We start from the raw sequence: 14,851 nt of genomic DNA, 5'->3' as shown, positions 1-14,851 counted from the left end.
CTGCATTGCCCCTTTCTTTTTTTCCCCATAGCCTTTGAAAGTCTGTAATTGGCAGGCTCCTTCCCCTGACTCCCCACCCCTTTTTGTCTTAAAATGTATCTATGAAAGAACTGGGCCATCTGTCCTGGGGGTGCCTTGGTCTGATCCTGCGTAGGCGTGTTCACAGAGCAGTCTGGCCACCTCCTTCCTGTGTCCTGCCTGAGAATTGGTAGGATCTGAAGGCTCTGGATGGCTCTGCTCAGATCCCCTGGCAGGCCGAGGCATAGGTGGGGGGTGTTTCTATCAGGGGGCACATCCCTCAGGCCTGCTTCTCTTTGTTGTGGGTGTCAGTAGCCCAATGTGGGCTTCACTTTAAATATATGTTAAATTAGGCTTATAAAATTTACCCAAACCAATGTTATTTCATTCTCTTTATCAATAATGACGTTTCACATACACATTATTGGTAATGTTACAGTAAGCCTGTTTCCATGCTGCTGTCTTGTATTTGCAGGCTCAGTATTTAGATAGAAAGCTGTTTGCTGAGCCATTGATTTAACTGAACCCTGTGGATAGTCCCTGTGACTCTTGATCCTAGCACAGCTTTGCTTGTGGGGAAGCCCTGTGCCTGCAGATTGCTTTCCAATTACACCACCAAAGATATCCACAAACCCCCTCTCCCACCCGCTTTGCTCTCCCTTGGCTCCAAATAACCTGAATTTCTATAAATTGGAAGAGATACATTCTTACTTCCAGGAGGAGTGGAACAAGGAACACATGACAGGGTATAATGCCGCATCCCAGCGTTCCAGGTGGAGCAAGTAGGGGCAGGATGGAATTGGGTAGAAACTAGATTCTGTATGAAGAATGGAAACCAGTCACAGAAGAGCAAGGCTGGCAGAGGAGAAGTGGGAGGAAAACTACTTCACGGGCTGCAGTGTGGCAGAAGCCCAGCGCCACTGGAGTCCGTGTCTTAAGGAGTTTTGTCTCCTGAGGGGCAGAAACAGCCTTAGGAGAACAGTTTTGATGTTTTGAAGTAGCCTCAATCCATGTGCATCAGTGTTGTTTCTTTCCTTTGTGCTTCCCTAAATGACTGTCCAGTTACACCCAACCTCTGCTGCCTCCCCTGGAGAGACTGCAATAGGTGAGCGCACAGATGGCTTCAGTAGCTGCGAGGTTCCCAGGTGCGATTCACCTGAGGGTGAAGATAAGTCAGAGGAGAAGAGGGAGTCATTCCTGCCCATTTCACCCATGAAAAGATCCTAATTTCCACATAGCTTTATTGTTTATTATAAAATCATTAGATTGTCATTACAAATAAAATTCCGAAAATACAGAAAATCATAAAGTTAGGTTTTATAAATAATTTAGTATTATACATTTTTTCCCCATGTCCACTACCGTATTTTTAAACATGCTGTAGTCATATCTTTAGTTACCATGGGCATATTTCCATTTCAAAATATGTATATGTATACATGAATGTATGTGTGTGTCTGAATGGGTAGACATAATTATAAAATTGGTAATAAGTATCTAGTTATCAAGTACTGATTCTTCTAGATGTGCCATTATTCATTTGGTGGCTTCTAGTGTTTTATATACACAGTGCTGATCCCTAACCTTGCACAGAGTCTTTGAGCTCTTGATATATTATAAACGTTGTATTTGATTCTAAGCCATCCTTGTCAAGATGTCTTTATTTCATTTATTTTGGCTCACACTGATAGATTTAGGTATTAGGAACATGAGTTTTTTCTGGTATAATCTACATGTGTCTCCACACCTCTATGCGTCCTCCTCCTAATCCCAGCCCCCAGCCTTCTGTCTCCCAAGTGCCATCTTGCTCACAGTCTCTTCAGAAATCGAGGTGTTTTTTCTCACTGTCCACCTGCACGTTTGTCTTCTGTTTCCTGTTTATTTTCTCATTTTCCATCTTGCTATCTCTTTATTTATTTATTTATTTTTTTGAGGCAGAGTCTCCCTGTCTGCTAGGCTGGAGTGCAGTGGCGCAATCTTGGTTCACCACAGCTTCCACCTCCCAGGTTCAAGCGATTCTCCTGTCTCAGCCTCCTGAGTAGCTAGGATTACAGGCATGTGCTACCACACCCGGCTAATTGTCGTATTTTTAGTAGAGACGGGGTTTCTCCATGTTGGCCAGGCTGGTCTTGAACTCCCGACCTCAGGTGATCCGCTCCCCTTGGCCTCCCAAAGTGCTGGGATTACAGGTGTGAGCCACTGTGCCCGACCACCATCTTTCTTAATACAATGTAATATAGTAGACAGAAAACTGTAACTATATTTCTTCAAGTAAATCAAATTTTGTTTTGCTTTATTTGAAAACCAGATCTAAATTTTATGTCTCATTAAATGTTTTGTTTTCTCTGAGCCAGTTGTATTTTCAAGAGTAAAATAACTTTGCATCCCCATATTTGTTTTTTATTATCATTTTTAATTTTTATTTTTATCTAATTTTTTTATTTTGCAATTCCATATTTGGTAAACTGAATTGTTAAGCCATAGTCTTTAGAGACATGTTGTTCAGTGCTCATTTGTTTTCTCAGAAGCTGTTGTTTCTTTGAGCTTCTCTCTTTTTTTTTTTTTTGAGACGAGTCTCGCTCTGTCACCCAGGCTGGAGTGCAGTGGCGTGATCTCGGCTCACTGCAACCTCCACCTCCTGGGTTCAAGCAGTTCTCCTGTCTCAGCCTCCCGAGTAGCTGGGACTATGGATGCCTGCCACCACACCCAGCTAATTCTTTTTGTACTTTTAGTAGAGATGGGGTTTCGCCATATTGGGCAGGCTGGTCTCGAACTCTTGACCTCAGGTGATCCACCCACCTCAGCCTCCCAAAGTGCTGGGATTACAGACGTGAGCCACCGTGCCCAGCCGAGCATCTCCTTTTTACAAGTCTGTCCCAGTGGCCTTGCATGGGGATCTGTTGATTCCTCACAGCTCCCTACTGTGGTGCAGAGTGGCACCCCGTTTTCCATGTTGGGAGGCGAGTTGACAAAGCAGGTAGTAGCAGCAGGAAGCACATTTCTCATCTCTGCTTCAGAGCCTTTGAGTTCTTTCCTTCGTTACAAGGCCTTCTCTCTCCTAGGCTAGGAACCACCACACACGACACCTGCAGTGAGGACACATACAGTACCTTGCTGCAGAGGTACCAGCGCTCCGAGGAGGAGCTGCGCAGAGTCGCCGAGGAGTGGCTGGAGTGCCAGAAGAGGATCGATGCCTATGTCGACGAGCAGGTGAGTGCCACCCAGGACCACCACACCCGCGCACACCCTCACATGGCCATGTTGAAGGCAGCACCAAGAGACTAGCTTTGTCCTGAGCTGCAAGTCAGGAACTCCCGACTGAGGCCCAGAGGCGCATGTGGGTAGCCCCTGTGTGTCAGCTGCTGGTTTTCCAGAAGGGATGGGAAACCTGTTGGCATCACAGATGGCTTACGCCTCCTGTGCCTGAGATGTGGTGGCAGCAGTTGGTCAGGTTCTCCTTGGCTTGCGCATACCCGCTATCACTCACACAGGCTGTCACCCAGGCTCTGCACCCCAGGTAGGAGGTTTTGTTTTTTGTGTGTGTTTTTTGAGATGGAGTTTCGCTCTTGTTGCCCAGGCTGGAGTGCAATGGTGAGATCTGGGCTCGCCCTAACCTCTGCCTCCCGGGTTCAAGTGATTCTCCTGCCTCAGTCTCCTGAGTAGCTGGGATTACATGTGCCACCACGCCCAGCTAATCTTGTATTTTTAGTAGTGAAAGGGTTTCTCCGTGTTGGTCAGGCTGGTCTTGAACTCCTGACCTCAGGTGGTCTGCCTGCCTCAGCCTCCCAAAGTGTTGGGATTACAGGTGTGAGCCACCAAGCCCTGTCCAGGTAGGAGATTTTTTAAGTCCAGGAGCCATTTACTGAGCACTCTGCTGTTGAGAGCTCATTGTCCATCTGTAGTCTAGAAGGGAGTGCAGACACGTGCACAGGTGGCAGGTGGCTCATGAGGTGGAATATAGAAGAAGGAGAGCACCTGCTGGAGGTGGATTCGAAGGGAGGGTGCTCAGGTAGCCCAAGCCTCTCAGACAGAGCAGGGCTTTGAGATGGCGCCCCCTCTTTCTCACCCCTGGCCTGCCTGCTCTCCTAAAGCGGGGTTGGGCCAGGAAGGAATTGAGAGTGGCCCTGGTTTAAAGATGACAGTAGTGTGAGCAGCGGTAAAGGAGGAGTGACTGAGTTATTTATCTGTTGCACTTTGGAGACTCTCTGTAGGAAAATGGAACCTGGGCTCTAGCCTAAGACATGCGCTGTTTCCATGTCTGCCCTGGCATGGTGAGTGTCACGTGGATGCCAGCCGTGGCTCCTTGTCAGTGTTCCTTGTCAGTGCTGTGAGCGACTGGGAAGAAGGAAGAGACTAGCATGTGCTCACTGCTCTCGAGAAGTGTGTCATTGATTTCACAGTTACAGGCCGTGTTTTCTGTTGCTGTTCTCTTCTGCAGCCACAGGGACTAGAGCTACAAATGGTCTGTTTGGATTTTCGCGGGTTTTCTCTTACTCCATTCTTCTGCGTTCTCAGCCTCCCAAAGTACTGGGATTACATTTGTGAGCCACGGCGCCTGGCCTGCTGGCTTTTTTTAAACCTTTGTCAGCTTCAGTGGAATAAGTTCCAACTTTGTCATATGCGGAATTCTGTGCTGTTGAGCTTGTCTTGGGGCAGGTGGCCCTGAGATTCTCCCATGACTCTGCCTGCGCTTCTTCCTTGGCCGCTGTACGCACAGCACATCAGGGTGAGAAGGGGCCTTGGAGGTCAGTTTGGTCCTGGGAGACTCCCTCTGTGTCCTGTGCCTCATGGTGAGAGGCCTGAGAGAACAGTTGCTGTTTTGTGTTTTCTTCAAAGTGGGTGTATTCCTAATTCATGTTTTTGTCTGTTTTTTGCAACCAGAGACTTTCCAGCTGTGGCTTGTCACTGACCAGCGACTTCTTAGCCTGGACTACTGTGAGAGCAGGGTCTGGATGCCAGGTGGGGAGGGCAGAGTCTCCCACTGCAGCAGCACCTCAGCAGCCTTCATCTCGTGAGGCCTGGAGCATCCCAGGGGCTGCAGCTGTGCCATGTGGGGACGGCACAGCAGAGAGGGCGCTGAAAGCTGCATTCCCCTCTGCCATCTGTGGGTGTACCAGCCGATTTTCACAAGTTTGCTGTTCTGGTAGAGGGAGCAGGAGTTGGGGGAAGCTAGGATAGTGGGCAATAACCTGCTCCAGGAAGTGGGCATCTTCAGCACAGGCTCTTCGGGGCTGTGGCCGTGCAGGAGGGCCAGTGGTGTGTCCAGGTCACCACTCCCTGGGATGTTCTTGACTTGGGTCCCAGGGAGAACCCGCATGGCAGTCAACACCGGAATGCAGTCCTGGATCTGCCCTATGAGTGTTCCTTCCCTAGTCTTAGTTTCCCACCTGCAAAATGAGATAATGACATTAGGTGATGTTTTAGTTTTATACGAGCTTTTGATTCCAAATAAGTTTTTTGTGTGTTATTTTTAAAAAGCAAAACTGGCCAGGTGCAGTGGCTCACACCTGTAATTTCAGCACTTCGGGAGGCTAAGGTGGGAGGATCACTTGAGCCCAGGAGTTTGAGACCAGCGTGGGCAACATAGTGAGACTTTGTCTCTACAAAAAATTAGGCTTAGTGCCATGTGCTTGTGGTTCCAGCCACTCTAGAGACTGACGAGGGGAGGATCACTTAAGACCAAGAGTTCGAGGCTTCAGTGAGCTATGATGGTGCCACTGCACTGTAGCCTGGGTGACAGAGTGAGACCCTGTCTCAAAAAAAAAAAAAAACAAAAAGAAAACAGCCAGGCTCAGTGGCTCACACCTGTATTCCCAGCACTTTGGGAGGCTGAGGCAGGTGGATTACTTAAGCCCAGAAGTTTGAGACCAGCCTGGGCAATATAGAAAGACCTTGTCTCTACAAAAATACAAAAATTAGCCAGCCATGGTAGCGTGCACTTGTGGTTTCAGCTACTCGGGAGGCTGAGATGGGAGGATCGCTTGAGCCTAGGAGGTCGAGGCTGTGGTGAACTATGATCATGCCACCACACTCCATCCTGGGCAACAGAGTGAGACTGTATCTCAAAAAATGAAAAAAAATATAGGCATAGGGACAGTAAATAGTCCCTGTGTTGGTACTGTACTGTGGGCCGCTGGTTACTGGGTACCCTATAGGGCAGGGATCCCCAACTCTTGGATCACAGACCAGTACTAGTCCATGGCCTGTTAGGAACCAGGCCGCACAGCAGGTGGTGAGTGGTCGGTGAGCAAGTGAAGCTTTGTCAGTATTTATAGCCACTCCCCATTGCTTGCATTACTGCCTGAACTCCAGCTCCTGTCAGATCAGCAGAGACATTAGATCCTCATAGAAGCACGAACCCTGTTGTGAGCTACGCGTGCGAGGGATCTGGGTTGTACACTTCTCATGAAAGTCTAATGTCTGCTGATCCGTCACTGTCTCCCATCGCCCCCAGATGGGACCGTCTGGTTGAAGGAAAGCAAGCTCAGGGCTCCCACTGATTGTGCATTGGGGTGAGTTGTATAATTATTTCATCCTATATTACAGTGTAGTAATACTAGAAATAAAGTGTACAGTAAATGTTATGAACTTGAATCATCCCAAAACCATCCGCTTGCCTCACCTGGTCTGTGGAAAAGTTGTCTTCCATGAAATCGATCCCTAGTGCCAAAAAGATCGGGGACCACTGCTCTAGAGCACATCCCACGGCACCTAAGCAGGGTGGGTTTTGAGAGTACAGAGGAGAGGAGGAGCAGTGAGATCTCAGGTCATCAGCAGACACTGTGAAGGAAAGACCTTGAGAAGGAAAAACAAAAGGCGGGAGGCCGGTTTTTCTTCCTGGCTCAGTCTTGTCACTGGGGCTCAAGGGAGTGAAGCTGATCTGCTCTGGCCTCACAGAGGAGCGAGGTGTGAGAAGCCACAACCACCCTGGCTGGGAGCAGAGATAGGAGCTCAGGTCTCTGAAGCCCAGGGAAGGGCCGCTGTGCAGGGCAGGGTTTCAGGACTCCCAGAGAGGCTGCTTGTGGGAAGCGCGTGAAAGGGTCCTTAATCCGAGAGTGTCTCCGTTGACGACATAGTGTCACCTGCTGAGTCTCTGTCTTGCCAGCATGAGCTGCAGTCAAGTTGTATTGCATTAGGTCATTGAAACCTCCCAAGTGCATAGGACCCTGCCTACCTTTACCAAGGACCTCATAAAAAATAGGTGCCCCAAGCACCTTCTGAGTAGGCATGGATAGCTCCCCACAGTACACCATAATCGCAGCAATGGTGGTATTTGCCTTTGGCCCAGAGAACGCTGTGTCAGGGTCCTCCTCCACAGTCTCCTGTTAGTGTTTGTAGCCGTAGCAGATGTGCAGATGGAGAAGCTGAGTGTTGATGAATCCACTGGAGAGTGTCATCAGACCCGGAAGGGTGGGCATATCAGTCCGTTTTCACACTGCTATAAAGATCTACCTGAGGCCAAGTGTAATCCAGCACTTAGGGAGGCCAAGGTGGGCGGATCACCTGAGGTCGGGAGTTCAAGACCAGCCTGACCAACATGGCGAAACCCCATCTCCACTAAAAATACAAAATTAGCTGGGCGTGGTGGCGCATGCCTGTAATCCCACCTACTCAGGAGGCTGAGGCAGGAGAGTCACTTGAACCCAGGAGGCAGAGGTTGGGGTGAGCTGAGATTGTGCCATTGCACTCCAGCCTGGGCAGCGAGAGTGAAACTCTGTCTCAAAGAAGAAGGAAAAAAAAAACAACCTACCTGATTCTGGGTAATTTATAAAGAACAGAGGTTTAATTGATTCACAGTTCCGCATGGCTGGGGAGGCCTTAGGAAACTTATAATCATAGCAGAAGGAGAAGAAGAGGCAAGGCACATCTTACGTGGTGGCAGGAGAGAGAGAGCAAGAGGGGAAATGCCACACTTTTAAGCCATCATATCTTGTGGGAACTCACTGTCATGAGAACAGCATGGGGGAAATCCGCCCCCATCATCCCATCACCTCTCACCAGGTTCCTCCCCTAACATGTGGGGATTACAATTTGACATCAGATTTGGGTGAGGACAAAGGTGAACCATATCAATGTAACAGGTTGACGTGATGTCACAGGGCAGACGTGGAAGGTCCTGGAATCAGGGTGGTAGCAGCCTCACTGCATGTCCTCAGGACACCTCTAACCAGGCTGGACACCCCTGGCAGGGAAGCATAAGGGACTTGAGGTTGCTGGCTTGAGTGGTCAAGAAATGACCATTATGAAGCAGACATTCAGCTCGTCCCAGACAGCCCCCGGGAGCAGAGTCTAGACCCCATGTAGACGTGTGTGATCAGAAAGGGTCCCTTGCAAGGGTCGTTCGAAGGCAGAGTGGGCTGTAGTGTGGAAATGAGTTCTCCATATTAGGGAATGTGGAGAATAGTTGGAGAGGTGTTTGGACTAGGTGACCATGAGGTCTCATCTCAGATTTCATTTCAGGGACACATCTGTCCCTGACTGGGGCGGGTGGCCTCTGTGCCTGGTACTCATTGTTTCCTAGGGACTTGCAGAGTACCCTTCAGGGGAGGCACCTGTCTGCAAGCCTAAGTGCACATCAGCTTTGCCTGTCAACAACGGTGACTTGCGTGTGTCAGTAGTTCCTGTCCTGGTGTTGAACAGGAGATGCTGGCCTGTTGTAGTGAAGCTTTGAGTCTGGAGGCTTTTCTGCATGGAACTCCCACCTTCCTTTCTCCTGCATTTGGTGTTTTTCTTCTGTAGGATTGACGCTGTTCACTTGTTTCATCCCTGGTGGATTAGTCCATTCTTGCACTGCTATAAAGAAATACCTGAGACTGGATAATTTATAAAGAAAAGCAGTTTAATTGGCTCACGATTCTGTGGCATGTATAGGAAGCATGGCTGGGAGGCCTCGGGCAACTTACAATCATGGTGGAAGGGGAAGGGGAAACCAGCACATCTTACATGGCTGGAGTAGGAGGAAGGGGGGTGGGGAGGTGCTACACACTTTTAAACAACAACCAGATCTCCTGAGAACTCACTATCACTAGAACAGCACCTTTGGGGAAGTCTGACCCCACGATCCAATCACCTCCCACCAGGCCCCACCTCCAACATTGGGGAATACAGTTTGACATGAGATCTAAGCCATATCACCTGGCTTTCCCATCATGTGTCATTATAAGTTTCTGAGGTTATGAATAACTTGTAACCTTCAGGTGACTTCAGAAAAATAGTATAGTTAGTGATAACATAGGGGAAGAGATGGAAGAGAAGGAAGATGAACCCTTACTGAGCGCTGGGCCAAACCCAGTGTGGCTAGAGCCTCACTACTGCTTCCTGGTGTTGCCACATCTGCAGGTGGCAGGAGGCTCCCGAGGGCCTCAGTCAGGCAGGCCTGTTGGGGTTTAGGTCAGCGGTGACCTAAGTAGCATAACATCCTGCCCCTAGGAGCCTGGGGTGCTGTCCTTAGTTCCACATGTGATGGAAATGGCAGATAAAGTTCTAGTTTCAGAGATTCATTTCTCCAATTGAACTGTAACTAAACGCAAAAATGCCTTTAAGGAAATTCCTTTACTAAGACTGAAAAATCCTTTGGGATTAGTAATTTCTTGATGTATCTGTTTCTTGAAGTTAAACATTTATTTTGAACTGTTATATATGGTATTATTGCTCTTGTTCCAGGAAAGATAGTATATATGTAAAAATAACATATACATATTCTCTCTAGGGAGAAAATACAGTGTCACTTAAAAAGTAAAGTGTATTTCTTTAAAATTGCATGTTACATCGATTTTACAAAGAGAAAACCAGTCTCTTCACTAAAGCAACCAGAAGATGATTTTTGTTTTTTGAGTCGGAGTCTCTTTCTGTCACCAGGCTGGAGTGCAGTGGCATGATCTTGGCTCACTGCAACCTCTGCCTCCCGGGTTCAAGTGATTCTCCTGCCTCAGCCTCCTGAGTAGCTGGGACTACAGGCATGTGCCACCATGCCCGGCTAATTTTTGTGTTTGTAGTAGAGACAAGGTTTCACCCTGTAGACCAGGATGGTCTAGATCTCTTGACCTCATGATCCACCCACCTCAGCCTCCCAAAGTGCTGGAATTACAGGCGTGAGCCACCACACCTGGCCAGGAGATGCGTTTTTATTTTCACTCTCTTGTGAAGAAACCATGAGAAACAATCTGCCACTAATACAGTTGAGGGAAATGGAGCCACTTTAGTAACATCCAGAGAATAATAGTCATTCTGGAACCACGTATGCATGGGTGGAAGGTTGGGGGGAGCTAAAAACAGCAGAAATTTATGCTCACAGTTCTTGAGGCCAGAAGTTCAGAATCAGTATGTTAGCAGGGCTGTGTTCCTCTGAAGGCTTTGGGGGCAGCTGCAGTGACCCCTGGAGTTCTTGGTTTGTGGCCACTCCACTCTCCACTGGAGCCATTGTAATGCGCCATTTAATTTAAAACCTTTGAATGAACATTGGTTGCTTCTAATCAAGAACATTTTAGAAATTTTATACTGATTCAAAGATTTTAAAATGTTGAATACGTGTAAAATAATTGAGTCTCTGTTCACAAATAAGTATGTATGTATGTGGCAAGAGAGTGGTAGGTTTTTGTTTGAGATGGAGTCTTACTCTCTCACCTAGGCGGTGGTGTCATCTCAGCTCACTGCAACCTCCGCCAGCTGGTCTCAAGCAGCCCTCCCACCTCAGCCTCCAGAGTAGCTGGGATCACAGCACACACCACCATGCCTGGCTAATTTTTTTGTTTGTATTTTTGGTAGAGACGGGGTTTCACCATGTTGCCCAGGCTGGAAGTTTGACATCAAGTATTTTTATGTTTGCTTTCTAAAATTCATTCTTTGTTGTTTGACACATACATAAGCCTGCAGGTACCCAAATTTGTTCCCCCCCCCCCCAAAAAAAAAGAAAAAATTTACCCAGAAGCTGTAAGGAGTCAAGGAAGAGGTTTTTATTGATGTTGTTTATCAAACAACTCTTACACTCTACACTAAGATTTTATAATAACTGCAGACATATACAATGAAAAGGGAGAATTGGCACCCATATTGAATCTTTTCATCCAAGAATATGGTATGTCATTCTTTTTTAAGGTTTTTAAAAATATCTTGTATTATGGTTTTATAGTTTGTAAATCTTGACCCATTTTCTGCCTCCATAGTCTGTAGTTTGAGGGGCTACTATGACCGGCATCTTGAGCGGGGAATGTGTGTTTAAAGCATTCATGCTGGAAACTGGGAAAATGGAGATGCCCTGTGACCAGTCGTCTCGCCAGATGCCAGTATTAACTCTTGTAGTTTTTGAGTTGAGTCTTGAATCTGGGAGTCTAGGAAATCACAGTATCTTCTACAAATAATGATAGGTTTATCTCATCTTTTCCAGCATTTGTCCCCTTTTTTTGGCTTCCACTAGGACCTTCAGACCAGTGTGAATAAGAGCATTGATACTGGCACCCTTGTCCAGTCCTGGCTTCGAGGGGCTGCTGTGAGTGTTTCACCATGAAGTTTGATGCTTGCCATACAGACTTTTGATACTTTCTAGCAAATTAAAGAAGTTTACTTTTATTTCTAGTTTATTTAGGCTATCATTTAAAAAATAAAACAGGAAGATGTCAAAATTGGTGGTATGATTTTTCTTACATCAATTTCTATATGAATTAAGAGTTTAGGTTACCTAATTTTGAGACATTCTTGCATTCCTGGGATGAAACGCTTAGTAGATCATGATATGTCATTCTTTATTCCATTATTAAATTTGTTAGCTGATATTTGATTTAGGACATGTGTGCGCGTGCGCGCGCGTGTATGTGTGTGTATGTGTATTTGGACAGCTATATAAAATTATTTTTAGAGACAGGGTTTCACACTGCTGGCCAGGCTGGAGTGCAATGACGAGATATTAGTTCTCTGCAGCCTCGAACCCCTGGGCTCAAGCTATCCTCCCACTTCAGCCTCCTGAGTAGCTGGGACCGTAGGCACGTGCCAGTGTGCCAGCTAAATTTTGGCTTGGCGCAGTGGCTCACACCTGTAATTTCAGCACTTTGGGAGGCCAAAGCAGAAGGATCGCTTGAGCCCAGGAGTTTGAGACCAACCTGGGCAACATAGGGAGAACCCCATCCCTACAAGGAAAAAAAAGAAAATTAGTCAGGTGTGGCGGTGTGTGCCTGTGGTCGTAGCTACTTGGGAGGCTGAGGTGGGAGGATCACAGGCCCAGGAGGTTGAGGCTACGGTAAGTTGTGATCACAACCACTGTAGTCCAGCCTAAGTGACAGAGCGAGAGACCTTGTCTCAAAGATAATTTTATTTACAAACAAATGAAATTTTTTGTAGCGGTGGGGGTCTTGCCTTATTACCTAGATTGTTCTCAAATTCCTGGCCTCAAGTAATCCTCCCACCTTGGCCTACCAAAGCGCTGGGATTACAGGTGTGAGCCACTGCATCCAGCTAGGATTTTTATATCTATATTCTGAGGTATAATTGAGTTGTCTTGGTCTTTGAGGTCTTGTTTTGTATAAAGGTTGTGCTAGCTTCATAGAATGAATTGAGAAACTCTCTGCGTTTTTGCAGTTTTCAGGAATAGTTTAAATTTTCTGTCCCATAAAGGATTTGATAGAACCTACCGTAAAACTTTGGGGCCTAATTCATTTTTACAGGGAAGAATAACAAGAACTATAGATCTTGTCTGCCTTTTTCATGTACATGACATTAGTCTATCTCAGGTTTCCTTCTGTATCGAGTCAGTTTTACAAATGGAATTTGGCTCAAGAAGTTATCCACATCATTTGGTAAAGAGTTGTAAGCTCACACCTGCATGGCTAGGGAAAGCCACAGAAATGGATGATATGGGGTAGAGCAGCCCCAGAGTTCCTGTGGTGCTCATGGCCATCACCACCCTCACCTTCTAAAGTGCCCTCAGTTGGGATAGGCCCTAGTGGAGCGTGGGGCATGGGTAGTGAAGGCCACACCTGGGTGTGCGTGCATGTGTTCTCCTCTTCTGTGTTAGGGGCAATCCCCACTTGGGTCCAGCAGTCTTCATAGGGCCACCAGAGCTGCCGAGTTGTCAAGAGAAGCCAGAAATCTGGATTATTAGGTGAAATCTTGAAAATTTTTAAAAAGAGGCATTGTGCAAGTCGGACAAAACAGCCCATGAGCCCCTTGTTTGCAACTCTTCTTTAGATATTGCAAAGTATCAACTTAAAAAGATACGTTGTCTCATAGTTTAAAAAAACAGCCTTCTGGCCAGGGAGCGCAGTGGCTCATGCTTGTAATCCCGGTACTTTGGGAGGCTGAGGCAGGTGGATCCTTGAGGCCAGGAGTTCAAGACCAGCCTCGCCAACATGGTGAAACACCGTCTCTAGTAAAAATAGAAAAACGAGCTGGGCGTGGTGGTGGGCGCCTGTAATCCCAGCTACTCAGGAGGCTAAAGCACAAGAATCGCTTGAACCCAGAAGGCACAGGTTGCATTGAGCCGAGATTGCACCACTGCACTCCAGCTTGGGGATAAAGTGAGACTCAGTCTCAAAAAACAAAACAAAACAATCTTCATGTGTACCCATATCCTTTCTCAATCCTGGTTTTTCGTTGTTGTTTTTTTTTGTTTGTTTGTTTGTTTGTTTTTTTATGTTACCTTTTTCAGCCTTGGCAGAAGTTTACAGAACCGACTTTCAGTTTTATTAATCACATTTGCTTCTCTGTTTTCTCAGTAATGTCTCTTTTTGCCTTTAATTCCTTCCTACTTCGTTAGTTTTGCTTTGCTTTGCTTCTTAAGACTCATATGCCTGTTAATAGCTCTTCCTTTCCTGTAGTCTGAGCTCTTCGTGTGGCAGGACCAAATTACCATCATCTTGCTTATTTCTAACACATTCAGGGCACATAATGGGCATTCAGTAGATAGTGAATGTTCATCCACTGTATTGACAGATTTAGAATATATCATATATATATCATTTTATATATATCATTTTAAGAAAGTCTCCTCGTGAAAATGTCTTGTATAATTGTCACAGGTATTAAGGGTTTTCTTTTTTTTTCTTTTTTTTACATCCTCTTACTAGATGACAATGAAAACCAAGCAGCGCATGTTAACAGAAGACTGGGAGCTTTTTAAACAAAGAAGATTCATTGAAGAACAGGTAAGCTTGTCAATAAGAGAGTAGAAATTAAAGGAAGTAGAAATCTGTCCTGACAGCAAATGACTTCTCTGCATGTTGATGTGCTCTGTTAGAACAGCATTGGAGGACCACATTGGCATGTGCTGCCAGCATTAAAAACTGTTCAAGATGGTGTTTTTAATCTCAAGATAAACTAATTTTGTTCCCCTATTTCCTTATTTTCCACATACGCCTCAAGAAAAACCCATGTGTATTGAGTGGCCTCTCTATCCCACAGCAGCCTTGGGTATTTTGCAAAGGGTATTACCTGAATCCCATAGTCCCCTATGAGGCAGGTGGTGTCATCTGCAGTTTACATATGAAGGAGGGTGATGGGGTGAGGTTAAGGATGTCGCCTGATGTCCCAGAGCTGGGATGGGGGCCCAGCATCCCCAGACAGAGTGCTCAAACCTCCAGACAGTGCCAGGCACTGGTGGTGCCTTCAACATGGCAGCTGGCAGATCTGGACTCTCCCTTCCTCAACTTCCTGGCAGTGCCTCCTCCAGGCAGGTTTGTGCTCCACTTTTGCTGGTACTGTTTGGCAGAGCTTGCTAGCAACATCCTGTATCTGGTCTTGGGGCCCTTGGCTTCATCTGGAAACTTGGCTTCCCTGATCCCCCATCCACACGCCACACTGACTCTCTTCCCCCATCCACGCGCCACACCGACTCTCTTCCCCCATC

At 46.7% G+C, this 14,851-nt stretch overlaps 1 protein-coding gene across 2 annotated transcripts in view; it reads left to right on the top strand.

Moving 5' to 3' along the window:
* The window catches only part of FAM193A (family with sequence similarity 193 member A), a 133,048-nt gene that overhangs the window by 45,528 nt on the left and 72,669 nt on the right, over positions 1-14,851 (top strand). For both annotated transcript variants that reach the window (XM_023206801.2, XM_023206802.1), the window contains exons 6-7: positions 3,081-3,228; positions 14,073-14,150. In XM_023206801.2, coding sequence (XP_023062569.1) covers positions 3,081-3,228; positions 14,073-14,150 — 226 coding nt within the window. The remainder of the gene's footprint in view (positions 1-3,080; positions 3,229-14,072; positions 14,151-14,851) is intronic.

This window comes from Piliocolobus tephrosceles, chromosome 3, assembly GCF_002776525.5.
Source record: "Piliocolobus tephrosceles isolate RC106 chromosome 3, ASM277652v3, whole genome shotgun sequence".
Classification (NCBI taxonomy): Eukaryota; Metazoa; Chordata; class Mammalia; order Primates; family Cercopithecidae; genus Piliocolobus; species Piliocolobus tephrosceles.
This window is presented reverse-complemented; position numbering and strand designations above follow the sequence as displayed.